This window comes from Hirundo rustica, chromosome 5 (assembly GCF_015227805.2).
Source record: "Hirundo rustica isolate bHirRus1 chromosome 5, bHirRus1.pri.v3, whole genome shotgun sequence".
Classification (NCBI taxonomy): Eukaryota; Metazoa; Chordata; class Aves; order Passeriformes; family Hirundinidae; genus Hirundo; species Hirundo rustica.
Window position 1 is genome coordinate 1,974,873 of NC_053454.1, and position 20,630 is coordinate 1,995,502.

Consider the following 20,630-nt stretch of genomic DNA (forward strand, 5'->3'; position numbering starts at 1 on the left):
CCAACGGGCTGTGGGTGGCCATGCCAGAGCAGGGGCTCAGGCGAGACCTTCACAGGTCCAGAGTCACCGGAGTTCCCCTCGTTCTCTTGGGACAGCTGCAGTGACGGGTGTCAGCTCGGACACCGGCCTCCCACACACCGCACTCACGCCCCCAGCCCACACACGCGAGGGAGCTGGTCCCTAGGGACAAAAAAAGGACATCCATGGGTGTGCACGAACCCAGCGGGTTTCTGCAGCCACCAAGGGTGTCCTGTAACCACAGACTCAGAGAGCCACGGAATGCTTTGGGTTGGAAGGGGCCTCAAAGACCATTGCCATGGTCAGGGATCAGGGACACCTTCCACTAGCCCAGGTTGCTCCAAACCCCGTCCAACCTGGCCTCGGACATTGCCAGGGATCCGGGGGCAGCCGCAGTTTCTCCGGCGGGTCGCAGGGCTCGGGTGCTGCGGGACGGTCACGACTCTTCAGTGTCCCCCTCAGGACCCCCGGGTCCGCCATGGCGGCGCCCACGTGACTCCGAGCTGTCACGTGATCTCCGTGTCACGTGGCCGCGCGGGGCTGGGGAGGGGGGCCCGCGCCGCGCGCCGCTGGCGCCACCCGCCGGCCGCGCGCGCTCTGGGAACCGGAAGTGGCGTCACCGGCGCGCGACCGGAAGCGGCGGGAGGAGGCGAAGGGGGCAGGAGGAGGCGGCGGCGGCGGCGCCGGAGCGGCCCCGGTGAGTCCCGGCCCCTTCCCGTGCCCGTTCCCTTCCCCTTCTCATCCCCGTTCCCTTACCTCTTCCCATGTCCCCGTCCTCTGACCGAGCCACCCTCTCAGCCGGCGAGGCCGCTCTCGTTCTGCCCTGAGCTGCATTGCCCCATATACATATATTTATATATATATGTCTATGTACGTATATATACGTCTCTGTGTGTGTATATTTATATTTATGTGTTATGTGTCTATAGGTGCAGCCGTAGGGTGAGTAGAGGGGCTGGGGCTTCCAGCCCTGCCCGCCCCCGGTGCTGCCCTGGAGCCCCGGGAGAAGGGAATTGCACGGAAATGCTGCGAGGGCTGGAGCCCCTCTGCTCTGGAGCCAGGCTGGGAGAACTGGGGGTGTTCATCTCGGGGAGAGCAGGCTCCAGGGAAAACCTCAGAGCTCCTTGCAGGGCCTAAAGGGGCTCCAGGAGAGCTGGAGAGGGACTGGGGACAAGGGATGGAGGGACAGGACACAGGGAATGGCTTCCACTGCCAGAGGGCAGGGATGGATGGGATATTGGGAAGGAATCCTTCCCTGTGAGCGTGCTGAGCCCTGGCACAAGGTGCTCAGAGCAGCTGTGGCTGCCCCTGGATCCCTGGAAGTGTCCAAAACCAGGCTGGATGGGGTTTGGAGCCACCTAGATTGGTGGAACGTGTCCCTGCCATGGCAGGGGTGGAATGAGATGAACTTTAAATCCCTTCCCACCCAAACCATTCTGTGATCTCAAAAAAGAAGCAAAAAGCACAGACAACCCAAAAAGTGACAATTTCACTCCCTGACATCATAACCTTTTGGGGGAATAAAATCCCTTTTCTGTTTCTCCTCTTCAGCCCAGTCCAGGAGTTCCCTTGAGGCTGTTGGCCAAAAGGAGCTGTTTTATCCCCAACATTTCATACCCCGTTCATCCCTCACACATCCCCAGGAGATTCCCTCTGCCCTTTGGCTGTCAGAAGCACAGAGTGAGGGGTTTCCAAAAAGTGAGTGTTCCAGAGGGAGCAAAAGTCCTGACAGCATTTTGGGATGCACCAACATCCCTTTCCACAGGGCTGAGCCCCTGGGTTGGGTGACATCCCTCTGGGAATGTTCTTTTACAGGTGTTTAGTGATGCTCAGCTGTGACACTGAAACAGAAGCGTTTCCGTGCCTGAGCAGCTCCTCAGAGGGCATTCCCAGCCTGCAGAGCCCAACTCCAAAACTCCTTGGCTCCTTGGAGCTGCTGGAAGTGAAAATTCTGGAGGGACCTGCCCAGAGGTGGGAAGGAGCTTGGCTGTGTTGGGATGTGAGGTGGGAGGAGGAAGGAAGGAAGGCTGATTGCTCAAGGTGCAGAGAGGCAAATCCAGCGAAGGTGTGGGTGGAGTTGGAAGAGAACTGGGGTGGAAACTGGAAAGATCACAAAGATTTGGGCCAAGGGTGGGCAAAATCATGGAAAAAAAATCACTTGGAGCAGCCTGTTGCCCTTGAGGGTGCTTGGAACTGTCTTGTCCCATCCCAGCCTTGCTCTGCTGGTGCGTGGTCTCCTCTTTTTTGCTGGATTTGGAGCAAAGGAGGAGAGAAACGATCTCTCCACTGCCTGGATTCCCAAATGTGTCACAGCTCCACAGTCAATCCAGGGAGGATATTCTTAGCAGCACGCGGCGCTCGCCTTCGGAGCCTTCACCGGGGCTTTGATTCCCTGACTTTGAAGTGGGGCTGTCGTTGCTGGGAGGGGTTCTGGGAGCAGCAGTGCTGGATTTCCTGGGGGGTAACACCTTTCACAGCAGAGAGAAGTTGGTTTATAGAAATAACCTGGGGTTTGTTAGCGGAAAAATAGATAAAGACACTCAGAAGTTGAGTCAGGCAAGGAAATCGCTGGGAAAGCCTCGCCTGGGTAAACCTCCTCTTGTTCAAGATGATTTTTGGAGCTTGGTCCAGCCCCTCTAAAGGTTAAAGCTCTGTGAGGTGCTGGAGGAGGAGATGTTGGAGGGGGTTTCTCTTTCCCCCAGGTGCAGCCTGAGCCTTGTCCCCTGTCTTCAGCATCTGTCACCTGTGGCCACTCCAGGCTGGACACCACAGCCACTAGAGCCAGGAATGATCATTTCATCAGACATTGCTTTGAAATCCAGCTCTTGGCTCAGGTTTTCCTCTCAAGCTTCTGAGGAGGCTTTTCCTTTCCCCGCTTCTCAGACAGGCAGGAAGGAGCAGAGTCTCTGCTGCCTGGCAGGATTTGACTTCTCCTGCTGGAATGGGACAGTCACAGCCTTGGAACAGCCTGGGGTCTGTGGGACAGAGCCTGATCTGCTCCTGGGACAGCCTCAGCGTGTTTGGAGAAACAGATATGGTTCCCAGTGGGTTGTTGAGCAGCTCACAATATTTACTGATCACCCTAAAACCTCAGTGGCCTCTCTTGTACCCTCCTCCTTGCACGGCTTTCCCCACAGATCCACATTTCAGTTCGCCTTTCCTTCCTCCCAGCACCCCCCAGAGCCTCTTATCTCCAGCCCAGTTGTTTTTTTCACCTCTCTGCTGGGGTGGGTTCTGCTCCAGCAGCTTCTCCTCCCTCTTTGGCTGGTGTTTGCTGCCTCCAAGCTCCGTCCATGGAGCAGAGGATGCCAGATGTCCTCATCTGCTTCAGTGGAATGGGCTGCCCAGAGAAGCAGTGGATGTCCCATCCCTGGAAGTGTCCCAAGGCCAGGTTGGACAGGGCTTGGAGCAACCTGAGCTAGTGGAAGGTGTCCCTGGATCATGGGAGGTGTGGGGATCCTTAAACACCCAAAAAATCCAGTTTGTGCTCAGCCAGAGCTGCACGTGAGCCTGCATCCCACTGTCCTGCTCACACACCCCAAACCCACCTCTTCTGCCCCAAAGTGCCCAAAACTGACTTTGCCTGCATTGATCCCACCTCTTGCTCCATCCCTGGTCAGGAAGCCATGGATGCAAGCAGAGCCCCGAGGGGTGTCCATGAGGATTTATTTCCCCATGTGAGGAACACAGTGTGTTGCAGTGACAACATCTCTGCCAGGCTTTGGCTTTCCTGGTTTCCCAGCTCCCTCTGTGGTACCGAGGGATTTTAAGGAATTGGATAACACCTGCGTGATGGATATTTGGGTGGGATAAGGATTTGAAGGAAAAACCTGACCTGGTGCTTTGTTTTTTTCCTTAATCAGCATCTGAATCGTGGTAAACAGGGCTGGCTTGGCAGCCAGCGCAGGCTGGCAGCACCCAGCTGGACTCCTACGGATTTCTCATCCTCACCCTCCGAGCTGTAGCTGCTTCAGGCAGGAGTTAGGAAGGCACCAGCCATTTTTAAGCCTCTTGTACCCTAAAACTCTGGGGAATGCTCTCAAATCCGGAGCCTAAAGCTCTGTTCCCCGTGGTTCTCAGCCTGGGATGCAGCGTCACGTAATGATTTGTGTTACTTCTCCCCGCTCTTCCCCCGTTTCGCTCTGGCCACATTTCTTCATTCCTCCAACCTCCATCTGCAGGTTCTGGGCCAGTTTTCACTCTCTGCACTGGTTCTGTGGAGATTTTGCTCTACATGCTGTCTCCAGGTGCAAAGGGCAGTGTGGCACCCTGGATATTTGGACAACTTCCCAGGTGGTGGTCAGCAATTCAGACCACAATGACCGAAGCAGCAGAATGCTCTGTCTGAACACATAAAGCCTCTTGAAGCTGCAGCTCTTCTGCAAAAACACTTTTTTTTTTTTTTTTCCATTGTTCAGAATGAAAGAAAAGCAGCTTGGGTCTCTTAAAAATGAAAAAACAAATTTTTTTTTTTTTTTTTTTTTCCTTCTTTACTCTCCTAGTCTGTGCCAGGTTTCTTGTGTCTGCTGAATGGCAGGTCATGCCTGGCCACCTTCTGCTCCATCCCCAGGTCACCTGGGTGCTCGTCCTCAGCTGCCTTTGCACGAGGTGACATTCCGTGGTGGCTTTGCGGGGACCCAGCCACCCCGGCCAGGGGAGGCACCGGCTCCGCCTCCCTCTCGTTAGCGTAAAGGATTGATTAAAACCTGTGAGGTGGAGGCCACTCACTCTCCGTCTGCCCTTTTTTCAGTACCTGGAAGCAGCTCTGAGCCCCAGTAAGTTGAGATCCATGGCTACGGTGCTAATGTGCCGAAGATTGCCCGGGCTGAGCAGGGTGACAGCGTTTTCCACCACAGCCAAGCGCAAGGCCAAGCGTGGCAGCAGCAGAAGCAAGAAGGAAAATCAAGAGAAACCAGGAGCAGCCAAGGCTGGGACCGAATCCGGGGCTACAATCCAGCTGCTGAAGGCGCAGGACTACAGAGTGTTGTATAATCCAGCTGCCTATGCCAAAGGCGGGGCTGGCTCCCAGCAGCACATGGATAGGGACAGCAGCCAGGGCCTCGGTGACACGTTCACCGGCCCTGGCACCGTGCAAACGTTCCCCACTGCCTCTTCCCAAGCTTTGTCACCCGTCAGGAATGCCCGGCCCAAGCCCAGCACGCTCCTGGAGCGAACCGTCCTGGCCACGCTGAACAAGGAGGAGGCAGAGAAAGAAAAACAGGAAATGCACAACTCCAAGGAGGACCCCCGCATGTTCCAGAAGGGGAGGCCTGAGTACAGATCTCTCAGCTGTGACAGCGCTGAGCCAGCACAGACCCTCCCTGCAGAGGAAGGGGACTCGATTTTACAGAGCGTCGCCGGGTGCGAGGGCAGCCCGGGAATGCTCACGGATTGTTTCCTCAAGCTGAGCCGTTTGCCAGCGGAGCGACGCGCGGCGCTGCCGCCCGACCCCCGCTTCGGTGCCCTGTGTCGCCGTGCTGCCACAGCCATCAGGCTGTTCAGCACCCTGGATCTCATCCAGATTCTAAAAGCTTGTGTCCCTTTGGCCGTGCCAGCCTCCCACCCCCTGCTCGACGCGTGCGAGGCCGAGTTCTGCCGGCGGGCGTGGGACATGGGCCTGGAGCAGCTGCTGCTGGTGGCGGATTGCTGGCGCTGCCTGGACCGCAGCGTGCCCTCCTACCTGGGCATCCTGTTCAGCTATGCCAACCTGCACTGGAGGGACCTCACCTTGCCCCAGTTTGTGCAGCTCCTCTACATCATCGGGGAAGGCCGGAGGTCGCCCGCGGACTTGGTGCAGAAGGTGGAGAGCGCGATCCTGAAGCACTTGGACGCCTTCACCTTGGAGGAGCTGGGTGCCATCTGCCTGGGGCTCTTCAAGTCCCTCAGCGGGATTTCCGACCACGTCATGAGGAGGATTGCAGACAGGGTGTCCCTGCAGATGGAGGACATGAGCACCTACGCCTTGGTGAACGTGCTCAAGATGCTCCGCTACACCCGCATGGATCACCTGCCCTTCATGAGGGAGCTCGGGAAGGTGATTCCTGCTCGCATTCCTGCCACGAACATCCAGGGCATCATGCACATCGCTCTCACCTATTCATCCCTGCACTTCTTTGATGAGGATGTTTTGGCTGCTGTAGCCACCTCGTTGCCTTCCAAGGTGTCCTACTGCCGGAGCAAGGATGCTGCCAAATTCCTGTGGTCGTTTGGGTGCCTGGACTATGAACCTCCCAACAAGGAGGAGTTCTACTCCAGCCTGATAAAGCAACTGCATGCAAAACTCCATGAGTTTAGCAAGTTTCCAGAGCATCTCCTCACTGCTCTGCTTGGCCTGGCATTTGTCAAACGCTTCCCAGAGGAGCTGATAGACTTTGCTTTGAGGGAGGAGTTTGTCCAGAAAACCAGAGGTAGCAAATACGAGCTCGAAAAGGACCTGTTCACCCTTGGTAAGAGCGTCGAAATCGAGTGCCCGTCCTACCGAGGCAGCCGCCTCCCACCTCAGCTTTGTCAGGAGTTCACTGAGATGGTTTCGAGCTTTGCAGAGCAGGAAATCTACGTCAGGCCTGAAATCGTGGAAGCCACGTCCCTCCTCGAGAGCATGTTGGGAGGCCCCGAGTATGTGAAGAACCACATGATCCTGCCCCACACCAGGTCCAGCGACCTGGAGGTGCGTTTGGCCGCCGATGGATGTCCCATCCCTTTCAACTTCAAGGATCCCGTGGCAGCCAAGAAGCTGAAAGGCATGGGAGTTAGCCTGACAGATGATTTAATGTCTCAGCTCCTACAGGGGAGAGCTCATAACCACAGTCCCACAGAAGAGGGAAGTGAAGCCGGGATTCCCGGACGGCAGCGAGGGGACGCCGCAGGAACGCCGTGCTCGGGTGGAGCCCTTCCTGCGGGTGCCAGATCGTGGGCTGAGCCTAACCCAGGGCGCTGGCAGCCTCGGGAAGTGAGGCTGGCGCTGCAGGTGTCCAACAGGAACCACTTCTGCTACAGCTCCAAGCGGCTGCTGGGGCTGCACTGCCTGAAGCGGCGGCAGCTGCGCCTGCTGGGCTACGTGGTGGTGGAGATTCCCTTCTGGGAGTGGTTCCCCCTGCTCAAGCGCACGCGCTCCGAGAAGCTCAGCTACCTCCACTACAAAGTGTTCTGCCCGGCGCTGCTCACCAGGGCCGGCTAGTGGGGGCAAGGGCTTGCCCCACAGCCTCCCCAGTTCATCTCCCTGACTGGGTGCAGTGGTCTCTGGGTGTTGGGCTCGGTTTTTGGCAGGTGCTCTGTGTGGCCGTTTGTACGTCCCACGCTCTCCTTTTGTAGCTGGATCCTTCCGCCACCAATAAAACCTGCTGAGGATTCATTTGTCTCTGTGCTTGTTTCTTTCTCCGCCCTAGACTGGAGTGGTTGGCTTTGGTGCCTCTGTGAGAGCAGGAACGGAGGGTGTTTAGTTGTGAGGCTGAGCTGGGTGCCAGGAACACACCCAGCTGTTCCCTCGTGTTTTCCATCCCCATGGGGCTGGAGCTGAGGGCGCAGCCTGGGTTTCTCCTTTAGGATGGAACGTGGATACTTGAGTGGCGCTGAGGGTTGGGGTGCTCTGACCTCAGGACATTCATTTCATGCCCCAGTGACTTTTTTTGGTGTCCACCATGCGGGTTCCTTATGGCAGCAGCTCCGTAGTCCCACGCAGGACACCAGGAAGAGTTGTGGTGACAAACTCCAGAGTGTCTTGTTTAAAACTCCTTGTCCAAAACCACTGAGGATTTTTTTCAGGTCTGCATTTCGCTGCCTCAGTCCAAAGATCTTAGTCCACCTTAGGGAAGGTACACACTGAAGAGAGAGGAAAAAAAACCCAGCCATGGGTAAAAGCAACTCGGTGACTCAACTTTTGCCATGAGATCTGTAGCAGAGCCTTGCGGCAGAAGGGAGTGCAGTGACTTGGAGATGGAGAATGATCCATTTTCCTACTGAGGTATTGAGACTGGAAAAATTACCCTGAGTTCTTTCTCTCAGGGCCACAAACATAGAGGAGAAAATCCCATAAAATACCCACACAGAGCTCCACATGTAGCAGGAGAAGTCTTCAGCCCAGGAAAGAGTGGGGAGAGAGAACAGGGGGAGAACCTTGAGTTTTCCCAAGTTTTTCCAAGCAAGGACGGTTGGTTTGCCATTTTTCACGACACCAGTGCTGAGAGCCAGGTGAATGTACCACTTGGTAGATTCATTTTGGTTCAAAATGAGCCAGAAAGAGCAATTTTGAGGCACAGCCTGTAGCTGAACTGTCAGTCTCCTACAAGATGTGAGTGCCAAAAGTTAGACCAGTTTACACAGCTCCTCACTGGCTGCCCAGTTCTGGAAACCTCTCAGACTCAGAAAGCCAGGAAAGTCATGTTGGAGGAGAGTTGATGTGTGCTTGTCCTGTTCCTTGAGGAGCAGGAATTGCTCCTGACAGCTGCAAGACCAAATGTTGGGATAGAAGCACTGCTCACCTGGCTGTTCCTCTCGTTAGGTTCACACCTGCTTCACTCAAGGCATTGTAGCCAAGCTCTGCTCTCTGCAGAATGCCATGTTGGGATGGGTTTTATCCCTGGGATTTGTGCCTTGAATTCCACCTTTCTCCCTGCAGATGCAGCACGGGCAGCTCATTAACTCTGCCTCTCCAACGTGCCCCCAGAAGACCAATCTCATTTGGGCTGAACCAACAGATCAGTGGAAAATCATTAAAGAGCTGCTTGTTCTTGAAGGAGGCAGCGAGTCTCTGATTTGCAAGGTTGCCCAGGGCGGTGACATTTTAAAGCTGGGGTTAACTTGAGGTTAAAGCTCTCACCTCGCAGATAATTTCATTCTTAAAAGGGATCTGAAAGAGCCAATTCCAGTCACTTTTTTTTTTTCAATGGGAAAGAAGGTGTGTTCACTTGAGTTTCTTTAATGAATGCCAGCAGAAGAATTTGCTGTTCAGATCCCAGACATCTCCCTCAGAGCTATTCCGTGCCCTCTGCTCCCTTGGAGTTTTTTAACACCAATTATTAATATTTGTGGTTCATCTTGACTCACTGTGACAGCCTCCCGTGCTGTGCTGGTGCTTTTCTACACCTACAAAACTCCTGCATCTTTGATAAACCTTCAGATCGAATTGCTGACCTGTTCATAGGTGGTTTTAGTTGAAATAGGCATTTTCTCTTTGATTTTTCTCCATGGGTTCTCTAATCAATATTAATGTGGTTTCTTTCTCTCTCTCAATCTCATCTCTCCACCACATTCATTTGAGTTTATATTGCCTTCACCTTATGGACTCGGATCTGAGCTGCGTTTTAGGAATTCCCCAGCCTGTAAATCACCCAAAACACGAGATCCTTTCACTGCCCGTGGATATTCACTTCTTTTATTTTTAATTTTTTTTTTTTTCCCAAGCTGACTCTGATGCTCAGCAAGTGACCTCTCTCCAGCTGCCAAGATGGTAATAAACGTCTGTCTCCCACAGTTCAAGCCAAGAATTCACTGCAACAAGGTAAAATAATGATGGGGGGGTTTTGAGGAGTGAGAGGGATGGAGGGATTAGGTGGAATTATCCTGAGGGAAGCTTGTTCACTGCTCCTGTGGGATAATCAGCATCACACACTAAATAGTGCAGGGAAAAGCCCTAATTTTGCAGGATCTCATAACCAGACAGCATTATGTGCTCCCCGGTGTAATTTCTTTGGCTTGAGATCCCTTTTTGCAATGTTCCAGCTTTCCCTCTGCCCGTTGGAACGCACAGCTCTTGATAATGTTTGCTGAAGTTGCTTTCCAAGTATTTCTGGTTTCACTCAGCACATCAGAACCTCTTTAAGAAACTCAGTTTTCATTCAGATCTGTTTTTTATTTGTAAGTTTCCACAACATCTCACCCCAAAATCCAGGAGAGCCTTGGCTTTGTAAAGACTGTGCTGCAAAAGCAGCAGTGCTGGAATTTTTTGTGGAGAGGCCCAGCCATGCCACAGAGGTTTGGTGTGATTGTCATGATCAAGACCATATTAAACAGGTGGAATAAACAGATTTTCCTCGTTTTTGTTTGTCCATTCAGCAAGTGCTGCAGATTTCTCAGGGCCTGGGGCTTCCAGGAAAGGGAATGGGTTGAACCAGTCTGCCCAGGAGCAGAGCAGAGCAGAGGGTGGGTTTGGATGTTCCAAACCAGACCCAGCCTGCTTTGATGGATCTCCCTCAGGGATGGGTGAGGTGGCTCCCAGAGGCTGATTCGAATCCAGAGTTCCTCTGGGATGCTGTAACTGTGATCCCCAGTGCATTTCCACGTGGATAAGTAGGCACAAAGAAAATCAGGGGACTCCCACCTGAGAAGGGAGACTGAAAGAGGAGACTCCCATCTCCCCCACGCTCATCCTCTGCTCCCAGCCACCCTCTCCTCCTTGGTTTATGAGCCTCCTGAGCCGACCAAAACCAGGAATTATCCCTAATTTTCCACTCTTCCAGCAGTTAAATCAGGTCTGCACGTGGTGACAGAGGGTGCAGGAAGAGGGGATGGGAGGGGAGGAGGGTGGGAGTGGGGCTGCTGTGCCTTACAGCAGGGATCTCCTGCACATAAACCTCAGCCTTGGCTCCTGAGGTCGATGTCGCCCTGAGAATCCCTGGAAGCGCTGGTGAAATTTTTTTCCCTGCGTTTCCTCGCTCCAAACTGAACCCGGTTTGTGCTGGCACGCAGATCTCTGCCGATGGCTACGAGGTGGAGAACCTGATCTCCGAGGACCTCGCCAGGAGGAACCGCGGCTTCCGCAGCGAGTACTTCATCAAGCCGCCGGTGCACGTCACCATCTCCTTCCCCTTCAACATCGAGATCTGCAGGATCAACATCGACATCTCCTCCGGGGGCTACCAGACCTTCTCCGGGCTGGAAGTTCACACCTCTACCTCATGCAACAAAAGCTCTTGGCAGAGCCCCGAGGGGCAGTGCTCAGGTGTGGCCGGGCAGGCTGTGTCGGACAAGGACACCTTCACCTTGGTGGGCAAAGCTGTCTTAAAAAACCAGAGCAAAGTGACTTTCGGCCACAGAGGCTTCAAGCCGAGGCCTCCCTTCCATCAGATGGAAAATGTCTTCTCCTACCCCGGCTCGGTGTCTCAAGACCTCTGGAACAAAGGGCCGGCCTCGCTCAGCAACGTGTCCCACCTGAAGATCTGCATCACCCACGTGGCCGGCGGGGGCCTGCCCAGCATCAAGAGGCTGGAGGTGTGGGGACAACCTGCCAAGTCCTGCCCACAGGAGGTGATCGAGGGCGTCTTCCAGGTGGCCTCCCAGTTCCTGGCCCAGGACGTCGGCAGCGTCAAGCCGGAGCCCTGGACGCCGATGGAGAGCGACTGCGTCCCCTTCAGCGCCAATGAGCAGCAGACCCTGCGCAAGCTGGTGGACGTCGTCCAAGACGTCCCTGAGGAATTCCTGGACCCCATCACTCTGGAGATCATGACTTTACCCATGCTCCTGCCCTCTGGGAAGGTGATTGACCAGACCACCCTGGAGAAATGCAACCGGAGCGAGGCGTCCTGGGGCCGCGTTCCCAGCGATCCCTTCACGGGGGTGGCCTTCAGCCAGCACTCGCAGCCCCTACCTCACCCCACGCTCAAAGCCAGGATAGACCACTTCCTGCTGCAGCACAGCATCCCTGGCACCAACCTGCTGGGGAGGGCTCACGCCTCGGAGAGCCTGGTGCCCTCCTCCATCACCATGTCTTCTCTGAAAAGGAAGATGGACTGCATGGATCAGGGCTCCCTGCAGCCGCCCTATTTCTCCGCTACAAACTTACTCGTCACAGCTACCTCAGAGAACAGTGCTAAAAAAATGAAAGCTGACGGTGACTCCCACTTGATCCAGATGGACTGTTCCACAGGTATTGCGGTTCCCCGCGTCACCTCCGTTCCCTGAGCGCTGGGACAGCCCCAGGCTGGGCTTTCCAGTCAGGACAAATCCAGTGTCGCACCTCTCGGAAGCTTCCAGGCTGTTGATGGGTGTGGTGGAGCTGGGTTGTTCCATCCGCCTCCCGTGATCCCTGTTCAGCGTTTCACAGCCTTTGTTTGCTCAGGTCACCCCTGTTCCCCTTTAAGCTGGGATTTCCTTTCTCTTCCCTCCATGTGGAGACAATATTTTTTTCTCACCGTCCTGATCTGAAGTTCCTTTATCCAGGGGGATTTATTCCAGGCAAAGAAATGTCTGGTGGTGCGGTGGTGATGGCACGGGGAGTCCTGGCTCATCACGAGGAGGGAGGTGGGAAGGAAAGCAGGAACGGGACACAGAGCAAACCACAGCGAGGGAATTGCAGGGAGGAGGGACAGCTCAGCCTGGGGGAGACTTGCACAGAATTTGCAGGTGGTTAAAGCAGAAAAGAGGCTAAATTAGACAAGAAATGTGACCTGTGGCTGCAGGGGGAGGGAGTGGGTGCCGGTTTCCCTTTGTCCTTTTCCCAATGATGTGGTAGCAGCACTGCTGGGGATACAAAATGTGCTGCAGATCTGGAGAAAAGGAGGCTCAGGTGGGACCTTGTTGTTCCCAACAACTCCCTGAAAGGAGGGTGGAGCCAGGTGGGGTCGGGCTCTGCTCCCAGGGAACAGGGACAGGAGGGAACAGGGGTTGCACCAGGATTTTGGGAACAATTCTTTCACAGAAAGGATTGTCCAGCCCCTGGCACAGCTGCCCAGGGCAGTGGTGGGGATTTAAAAGCCGTGTGGATGTGGCACCTGGGGACAAAGAGTGTAAATCCAGGTGTGGGGGTATTTTAAGCCCAGTTTCCTGGTCTGCTCTAACCCAGTGCTCTGGGACATGTCAAAAGGTGACCCAGAGCTGCTGGGAGCCTTCTCCCTTCTCCCAGTCTGCCCGAAAACGTTTTGAGGACAAAGCTCAGGTGGCAGTTTGATTTTAAACAAATAATTGATGCCGGGTGGTACCAGGGAGAAGTCAGACTGCACATTTCTGCTCTGATCCCTCAGCCTGGAGATTTTAGGAGGAATCTTTGGTTATTTTGGCTGTGGAGGTGTGTGACAGCTCCCACCAGGATGTGCCCCAGCCCCACAGGAGCGGGAGCTGCCGTGTCCATACATAAATAAAAGCTCAGCCCACGGAGCGCGTGCCTCACTGGATCATCAGCCTCGATTGGCGGAGCAAATGTGCAGCACCAATTGCGAGCTCTTCCTCTGGGAGACGGATTTAACAGAATTAGTGATGCAGACAACATTCTCTTAATGCTTCGTGTTAATTAGCGCCGTCGGTGCTGCACAGGGCAGCCCTGCAGGGAGGGTCCAGCCCTGGCCCTGTGGCTCAGAACTGGGACAGAAAGGGGAAAAACAAGTCCCAGGGATTTTATTAATGGTTTAAATGTTCTCCCTGAGCTGCATGGAGCAAGGCTGGGATCCTCGGGAGCTGGCCGAGGGAGTGCCTGGGATTTCAGGGAAAAACAACTTCCTGGGTGAACTGGAGTTCTGCCCTTTTTCAGTCCTGCAGACTCCTACAACTCCATGAAAGGGGCGTGCAACCAGGTGGGGCTCAGGCTCTGTTCCCGGGGAACAAGAGGAAATGGCCTCAGGGTGTGCCAGGAGAGGTTTAGGGTAGATATTAGGGGAAATTCCTTCATGGAAAGGGTTCTCCAGCCCTGGCACAGCCTGCCTATCCCTGAAGGTATTTAAAAGCCATGTGGATGTGGCACTTGGGGACATAATTTAGTGGTGGCCTTGGCAGTGCTGGGTTAAGGGTTGGACTCCAACCTAAATGATTCTGATCCTGTGGGAGTTGGCACAGGGACACCATGTGAATGTCTGGTGGTAATCCATAGGGCATTCCACCTCTAGCACCCAAAGGAGACAAGGCACTCCACCCCAGACCCCAGCCCCTCAGTGGGGAAAAGACACCTCTCAACAAAACAAGTGGCAGGGCTCCTAAAACCCTCCGGAGCCAAGGCAGTGCTTGCATCACAGATTCTTTTCCCCAGCATCTGCTTCTCCATCTTTTTCTTGTCTTTGCAGGCCTGGTGTTTGTGTTTCCCTTTTCAGACCTGATCTCTGAGTTTCCCTTTGCAGACCTGGTCTCTCTATTTCCTTTTGCAGACCTGGTCTCTGTTTCCCTTTGCAGACCTGGTCTCTCTCCCTTTGCAGACCTGGTCTCTGTTTCCCTTTGCAGACCTGATCACTGAGTTTCCCTTTTCAGACCTGGTCTCTCTATTTCCTTTTGCAGACCTGGTCTCTGTTTCCCTTTGCAGACCTGGTCTCTATTTCCCTTTGCAGACCTGGTCTCTGATTCCCTTTGCAGACCTGGTTTCTCTCTTTCCCTTTTCAGACCTGTTCTCTCTGTCTCCCTTTTCAGACCTGATCTCTGAGTTTCCCTTTGCAGACCTGGTTTCCCTATTTCCCTTTTCAGACCTGGTCTCTCTGTCTCCCTTTGCAGACCTGGTCTCTGTTTCCCTTTGCAGACCTGATCTCTGAGTTTCCCTTTACAGACCTGGTCTCTCTGTTTCCATTTACAGACCTGGTCTCTCTGTCTCCCTTTTCAGACCTGGTCTCTGTCTCCCTTTGCAGACCTGGTCTCTGCTTCCCTTTTCAGACCTGATCTCTGAGTTTCCCTTTTCAGACCTGGTTTCCCTGTTTCCCTTTTCAGACCTGGTCTCTCTGTCTCCCTTTTCAGACCTGATCTCTGAGTTTCCCTTTTCAGACCTGGTCTCTGTTTCCCTTTTCAGACCTGATCTCTGAGTTTCCCTTTTCAGACCTGATCTCTGTTTCCCTTTTCAGACCTGATCTCTGAGTTTCCCTTTTCAGACCTGGTCTCTCTGTTTCCCGTTGCAGACCTGGTGTCCCACGAGCAGAAGCTGTCGGAGAGCTTGGACACTGCCCTGACCTCGGCTCTCAGCTCCATGCCCTCCTTCACAGCCAAGCTGATGAAGAGCCAGCAGCAGGCTCCAGGAGAGGGCGGCTGCAGCAGTTCCTGGAGCGTGGGCACAGTCCTTGGTGAGCAACAGGCGCCTCTGGATCCCCTTTGGGAGCTGGGGCTGGGTTAACAGGGAGCGTTGGTCAGAGTCCAGGGTATTTTGTATTCCGTATAAAAATATTACATTGCCTCCCAGCAAGCTTTACTTCACAATCCTTGCCTCTGTCTCGGCAGCTTTGCTGGTTTATTCTCCCACTGAGGCAGGTTAGACCTTGCTGACCCCCACGAGGTGTGGGATGTTGTCCCTGCCCCACGGTCAGAGCGGGCTGTGGCACCAGTCCCGTGATTTTCCCGTGTTTTTGGCTGTCTGTGCTGCCCAAGGATGATCTGTGCTTGGACACAGCCTGCTCCAGCTTAGTTCAGGCTGTTCTCAGAGCTCTGCAATTCGGGCTGAGTGGCTCGGTGTTGCCTCTGAGCTGCGTGGAGCAAGCTGGGGAGCTGCCACGTGGGTGAAGAATGAGTCTGGTGTGGAGATGCTGCAGGAGAGGTGTAAATCCAGCAAATTCCAGTGCTTAAAAGGGCTTGGAAAAAAGAGGGAGAGTCACTTTTTATCCAGGCAGATAATGGCTGGACAAGGGGGAATGTTTTAAAAGAGTAGAGTGAGATGGGATATTGGGAAGAAATCCTTCCCTGTGAGGGTGGGGAGGCCCTGGCACAGAGAAGCTGTGGCCGCCCCTGGATCCCTGGAAGTGTCCAAGGCCAGCTTGGATGGGACTTGGAGCAGCCTGGGACAGTGGAAGGTGTCCCTGTCCATGGCAGCAGGGTGGAATCGAATGGGCTTTATGATCCCTTCCGACCCAAACCATTCCGTGATTCTTTGAAATAACCGTGTGATGTCCAGAATCCCAGCAGGACTGAGGGTCCATAATCCAGGCCACCAAACCCTCGCTGTTTGCACCAAACCCTCGCTGCCCACCCACTCATCCAGCCATGAATGCATTCCCAAAATTACTCCTTTGGGGCACAGAGAAGCACTGAACCTTCAGATGTCCCTCCACGTGTCCTGGCTTCTCCTCCGCTGGGTGAGGCTCTGCCTGCTCATGGCTGAGATGGGGCTTCAGAGGGACCAGGTGACCCTGGGAGGGGCTGTGTCTGTCTGTCCATCCATCCATCCGTCTGTCTGTGCCTGTTTTTCCCTCTCTCCCCCTCCCCGAACAGCGTTTGTTGTTTCACAGTGACGTTCAGCTCCTGAGCTTTTTCCTGTCCCCTCTAAAACTGCTGCCGTTTGAGAGCTGAGTGGCCCCGTGTGTGACCGGAATGCAAAGTGACACCTCAGCCGTTCCACCTGGGAATCGCCGCTTGGGAAGAGCGGGAGGGAGGGTGATTTAGCCTCAGTGAAAGTGAAAAGCCCTTTTTTACACTCATCTCTCCCTCAATTAAAAGCCTGACGGCGCAAGTGCTGATGCGATCCATCCCTTTCCGAGCACGCCCTGCCCTGGGAGCTGCACCGTTCCCTTTCCCTGTGGTAATGACAGGAAACTGAGTCACAGCCGTGCCCCGAGCCCGCAGGACCTGGGGCTCTCGGCTTGTGGCCGGCACTGGCCCACGAGGGGTGGCCCAGCCTGGAATTCTCACTCCCTGCCTGCCCCACCTCTCCTGTCCCTTTGCTTTATGCTCTCAAGCTGTTCCAGGGGAGGTTTAGGCTAGGCATGAGGAGGGATTTCCTCACAGAAAGGGTTTTACCTTCTTTTTGCCAGAGTGGGGATTAAATGCGTGAGACGGTGTTTTCTTGTTCGGACTCAGATGTTTATTAATTCTTATCGATATTAACAGTCTCACAAACTGTGAGTTCTACAGCACGTCAAGCTAACAAACTAAAAATGCCCCCCTATATCTCTTTCTCTACAAGGCCTTTTGAGAATAAACTGTCCAATTAAGAAATGACACCTAAATTATTTTTACTTTTAACCCAATAACCAACCACCCATGGCAATGCGGACTTTTCTGCCCAATTGCAAAACACCACCCAGACCCGCGGAGAAGAAGGTGAAAAAGAAGGACTTAACCTCCACCCTAAATCTTCCATCTTGCTTTATATACATTACTATATTCTAAACCCTTAAACTCTTTTAAGTTTTCCACCATGTGATACCACACACTTCTACTCAAACCACACACCCACAATCCCGGTTCTTATAATTTGATTTTGGAATGGCCTCGGGTCGAATGCAGCGTTTTCTGGGGGGGTCAGTGCCTGTCAGCACAGAAAGCTTGAAATTCCCAGTGCCTGGAATTCCCAGTGCCCAGGGTTCTGACAAAAGCGTGCTCAGACACGAGGGTGACCAGACATTGGAAGGGGCCGCCCAGGGAGGTGACGGGATCACCGGGAACGACTTGGACGCGGCGGTGTCGGGTCAGGGGCCGATGACTCGATGACCTCGGGAGCTTTCTCCAACCTGCTGATTCTGTGATTCCTCGTTTGCAGAGCACGGCAGGAGCGGCCAGACCCAGGCGTGTGCTTCGTGTGGCAAATCCTTCTCCTGCTACTTCAAGGCGGAGCCCGTGTACCAGCTCCCCTGCGGGCACCTCGTGTGCCGGCCCTGCCTGGCCGAGCGCCAGAAGGCTCCGGCGTCCCCCATCCACTGCGGGAGCTGCAAGAGGGCGGCGGCCACGCAGGACGTCAGGAGGGTTCACTTCTGACCCCCAGGGCAAATGAGGAGCTGCTGCTGTGCCCCGCGTCCGCACGGAGGGCGGAGAGGACTCGGATCTTGTGCTCGCAGAGCGGCGGGGGGGAACGGGGTGTTAGAGCCTTGAGGATGACGAAAAAGCCATAGCTTCTTTATCAAGGAACATGTATTTATCCAGGACTGGTCTCCAGCACTGCCCCCGAGGCTCAGAGGTTTAGCACAGGTGCCTTTCGGAGCAGCTCGAGTCGACGCCGCGTTTGACCGGCAGCCGCCCGGCCGCGGAGCAGGTAAAGTCCTCGTGAGTGACAACACACACCAAGCCCCCTCTGGCTTCCTCCCCGTCCCCAGCTCGCCCTCTCCTCCCTGCTGGGAGCCGTGTCTCTCATCCTGGAACCGACAGTGAGGTGTGAGGAGCTGGCAGTGATCTCACCCTGCTCATCCAGACTCTTGTAGAAAAGCCATCCCACCCCACCCCCTCGGTTTGTGTCGTGTGACCGGCCCAGCTCCTTGGCTGGCTGATAGACATTTAAGCCTTAATAAAATGTTTAAAGTCGGGTTCTTTCTCTCTCTGGCTCCTCATCGGTCTCGTCCTGGGACTCCTGCGGAGTGCATCTCTTGGCAGGGGAGGGAAATAAGCGGGCTGGGAAAAGCCAAACCGGCGCGGAGGAGCTGCAGCCCAGGGGTTCAGAGGGGCTGTGGCAGCAGCTTCGTGCCTCACAGCCCTGGGGGCTTCAGAGAAAAAGCCAGACAAAAAATGACTCGGCTGTGTCCTGGATGTGCCGGGCTAAGGTGACATCAAAGGGTTTGTCACCTCTACAAGCCCCTGCTGGTGCCCCGTAATTGCTGTTCTGGGCCACGAGGAGCTTCCAGCTCACTCAGCTCACCTTGGTCACGCTTTTCTTTGCTCTCAAAAGGCACCTGAGCAACGTCGTCGTGCTCCTGGCTCGGGAGGGAGCTGCTCATCCCCTGGAACCTGGCTTTGTGCCGGCCCCACCCTGATCCTGCTCCCCGTCTGCGTCAGCGGGAGTTCACAGCCCGAGCAAAAACAGAAAATCGCACGTCTTTAAATGATAAACGCTTGGAAAACAGGCGCAAAAATTCCTAAAAGCCCCGCGGTTCGGAGGCAGTTAATCCGCCCGGCTGCAGCGGCGGTGCGGTGTTTGCAGTGAGCCATCCCGGGGTGATTCAGCTCTCACACCTCCCCCAGGGAAGGGGGAGGATGGATGGCAGCCTCTGGATCCCCAGAGCCATCACCTTCTCCGGAGCTGGCAAAGCTTGGATGCTTCCAAAGCCGCCGGTTCTGACAAACTTCTCCAGTGCCCAAAAGTTCCTCGTGGTGTCCAGGTGGGAGCCATCTCCCAAATTATCTCCGGGCTCCCTTCGCTCTGCAGGGAGGGGCAGGAGCCCCAGGGAGGCGGGGTTGGAAGGAAGGGGTGGTGTTGGGACATCAGGTTCCCCTCCCTGCTCGGAGCAGGGCTCATCCCCGGCTCGTAGCAGGTTCTCAGAGCTTTCATCCCCCAATTTCTCCTCCTCAACCCTCTGGGACCTGTGGTAGCACATTTCACCCGCTGTGTCCCCTCTTGCAGCAGATCCAGGGATGAGTTTCCCTCTGCCCCCGCATCTTGGAGCTCAGGGAAGGACCACCTGTCCCAGCTGGGTGTGAGACCCCCTGATCCCGGGGCACTGACACCCCTGTGGGCAGCAGGGACCCTCTCTGCACCCCGAGGTGACACGGGGCCAGGAATTTCCCTGGCTGCCTCTGCCTGGACCCACAGCTCCCACTGGGATGCCACCAGCACCAAACCTCTCTTCTCCCTGGGAGCTGGGATTGATTGCAGCCTGAGCAATTTCCTCTAATGCTGTCCTTCAAGCATTTTTTGGACAAATCCATCCCTCGCTGGTCAGTGACTTTCCCGGCGTGATGTCCACACCCCAGCAGGGTGGATTTGGCCGTGGAAATGATCAAAGCAGTGCCCCAGCCGATCTTGACGTTGGCTGTGCTGCCTTTAAAGAGGCATCAAAGCTGTTTTCCAGCTGTCAGGGTAGCAGAGGAGCATCTCTGTCCGTGCTGTGAGGGGAGGAGGTGCAGGATCCCCCTCCCCACCACCCCCCGGCCATTAACCCCCATCAGCCACGGGGCCGCGGTGACAGTGACAGATCCATTTGAGGAACATCAGAGCTCCCAGGCGGGAGCAGGGAGCTCTCCCTTGCCAGCCTGACCCTCTCCGTGTGACATCTTCCAGAAGTTTCTCCTCCCCTGCTGCATCCCCCTCCAGCCACGGCAAAGGCAGGAAATGCACAAACCAGCGGAATTCTTCCTGTTTTCCAACGTCCTCTGCCTGATCCTGATCGAGTGCTGTGGCTCTCATTCATCCTGGTTAAACTTTGGTTAAACCAGGAGCTCTGTGTGCTGCAGCCAAGCTCCATCACCTCCATCCCTTCTCCTGCCTCCTAAAGGGCTCACAAACCTCGCTGGGGGCTCCAGAGCTAACAGAGCTCCCGCTGGCAATGGAGGAAGGGGGAGGTTCAAGCTGGGTATTAGGGGAGGTTTCTTCATGGAAAGGATGCTCAGGCACTGGCACAGCTCCCAGAGCAGTGCTGGAGTCCCCATCCCTGGAGGGATTTAAAATGTGGATGTGGCACTCGGGGACACGGGGCAGTGGTGGCCTTGGCTGTGCTGGGGGAACGGTTGGACTCGGTGACCTTGGAGAGCTTTTCCAACCTCAGAGACTCCGTGATCTCCGTGGCTGAGCCCCTCTGGCCGCCCCAGCTCCTTTGCTGGTGCTACAAGAGCTGGGGCCGTATTTTGGCTGAGCGAGGGGGCAGATTTGAGGGTGCTGCTCCATTCCCAGCCCAGGTCAGGCCTTTGGGATTTCCCTCATTCCCCAGGGGAGCTGGCAGCCAGGAATGCCCAGATGAATTCCCTGGCACCAGCCATACCCTGCGCGTGTTGTTAGGAGATCAGAGCTAGGGAAGGGACATCCCCTGGGGAAGAGCAGGGATGTGGCAGAGCAAATCCCGTGCTGGAGACACAGAGAAGGAACCCTG

The 20,630-nt window shown here is 55.1% G+C and overlaps 2 protein-coding genes across 4 annotated transcripts; both read left to right on the top strand.

Moving 5' to 3' along the window:
• The first annotated feature begins 650 nt into the window (after positions 1–650).
• UBOX5 (U-box domain containing 5) lies at positions 651–18,153 on the top strand. Of its 2 annotated transcripts, none has more exons than XM_040065064.2 (5): positions 651–715; positions 9,418–9,514; positions 10,702–11,878; positions 14,814–14,975; positions 17,381–18,153. In XM_040065064.2, exons 2-5 carry the CDS (start codon positions 9,461–9,463, stop codon positions 17,593–17,595), a joined length of 1,608 nt encoding a protein of 535 aa, XP_039920998.1. In that variant the 5' UTR covers positions 651–715; positions 9,418–9,460; the 3' UTR covers positions 17,596–18,153. The 2 variants fall into 2 exon arrangements, with proteins under 2 accessions (XP_039920998.1, XP_039920999.1); XM_040065065.2 differs by lacking the exon at positions 651–715 and adding an exon at positions 1,909–1,989 and having other exon boundaries at positions 17,381–17,728.
• On the top strand, positions 662–7,369 carry FASTKD5 (FAST kinase domains 5). 2 transcript variants are annotated; one of them, XM_040065061.1, is made up of 2 exons: positions 662–715; positions 4,769–7,369. In XM_040065061.1, exon 2 carries the CDS (start codon positions 4,808–4,810, stop codon positions 7,193–7,195), a length of 2,388 nt encoding a protein of 795 aa, XP_039920995.1. In that variant the 5' UTR covers positions 662–715; positions 4,769–4,807; the 3' UTR covers positions 7,196–7,369. The 2 variants fall into 2 exon arrangements, with proteins under 2 accessions (XP_039920995.1, XP_039920997.1); XM_040065063.1 differs by lacking the exon at positions 662–715 and adding an exon at positions 1,866–1,989.
• Positions 18,154–20,630: the final 2,477 nt, after the last annotated feature.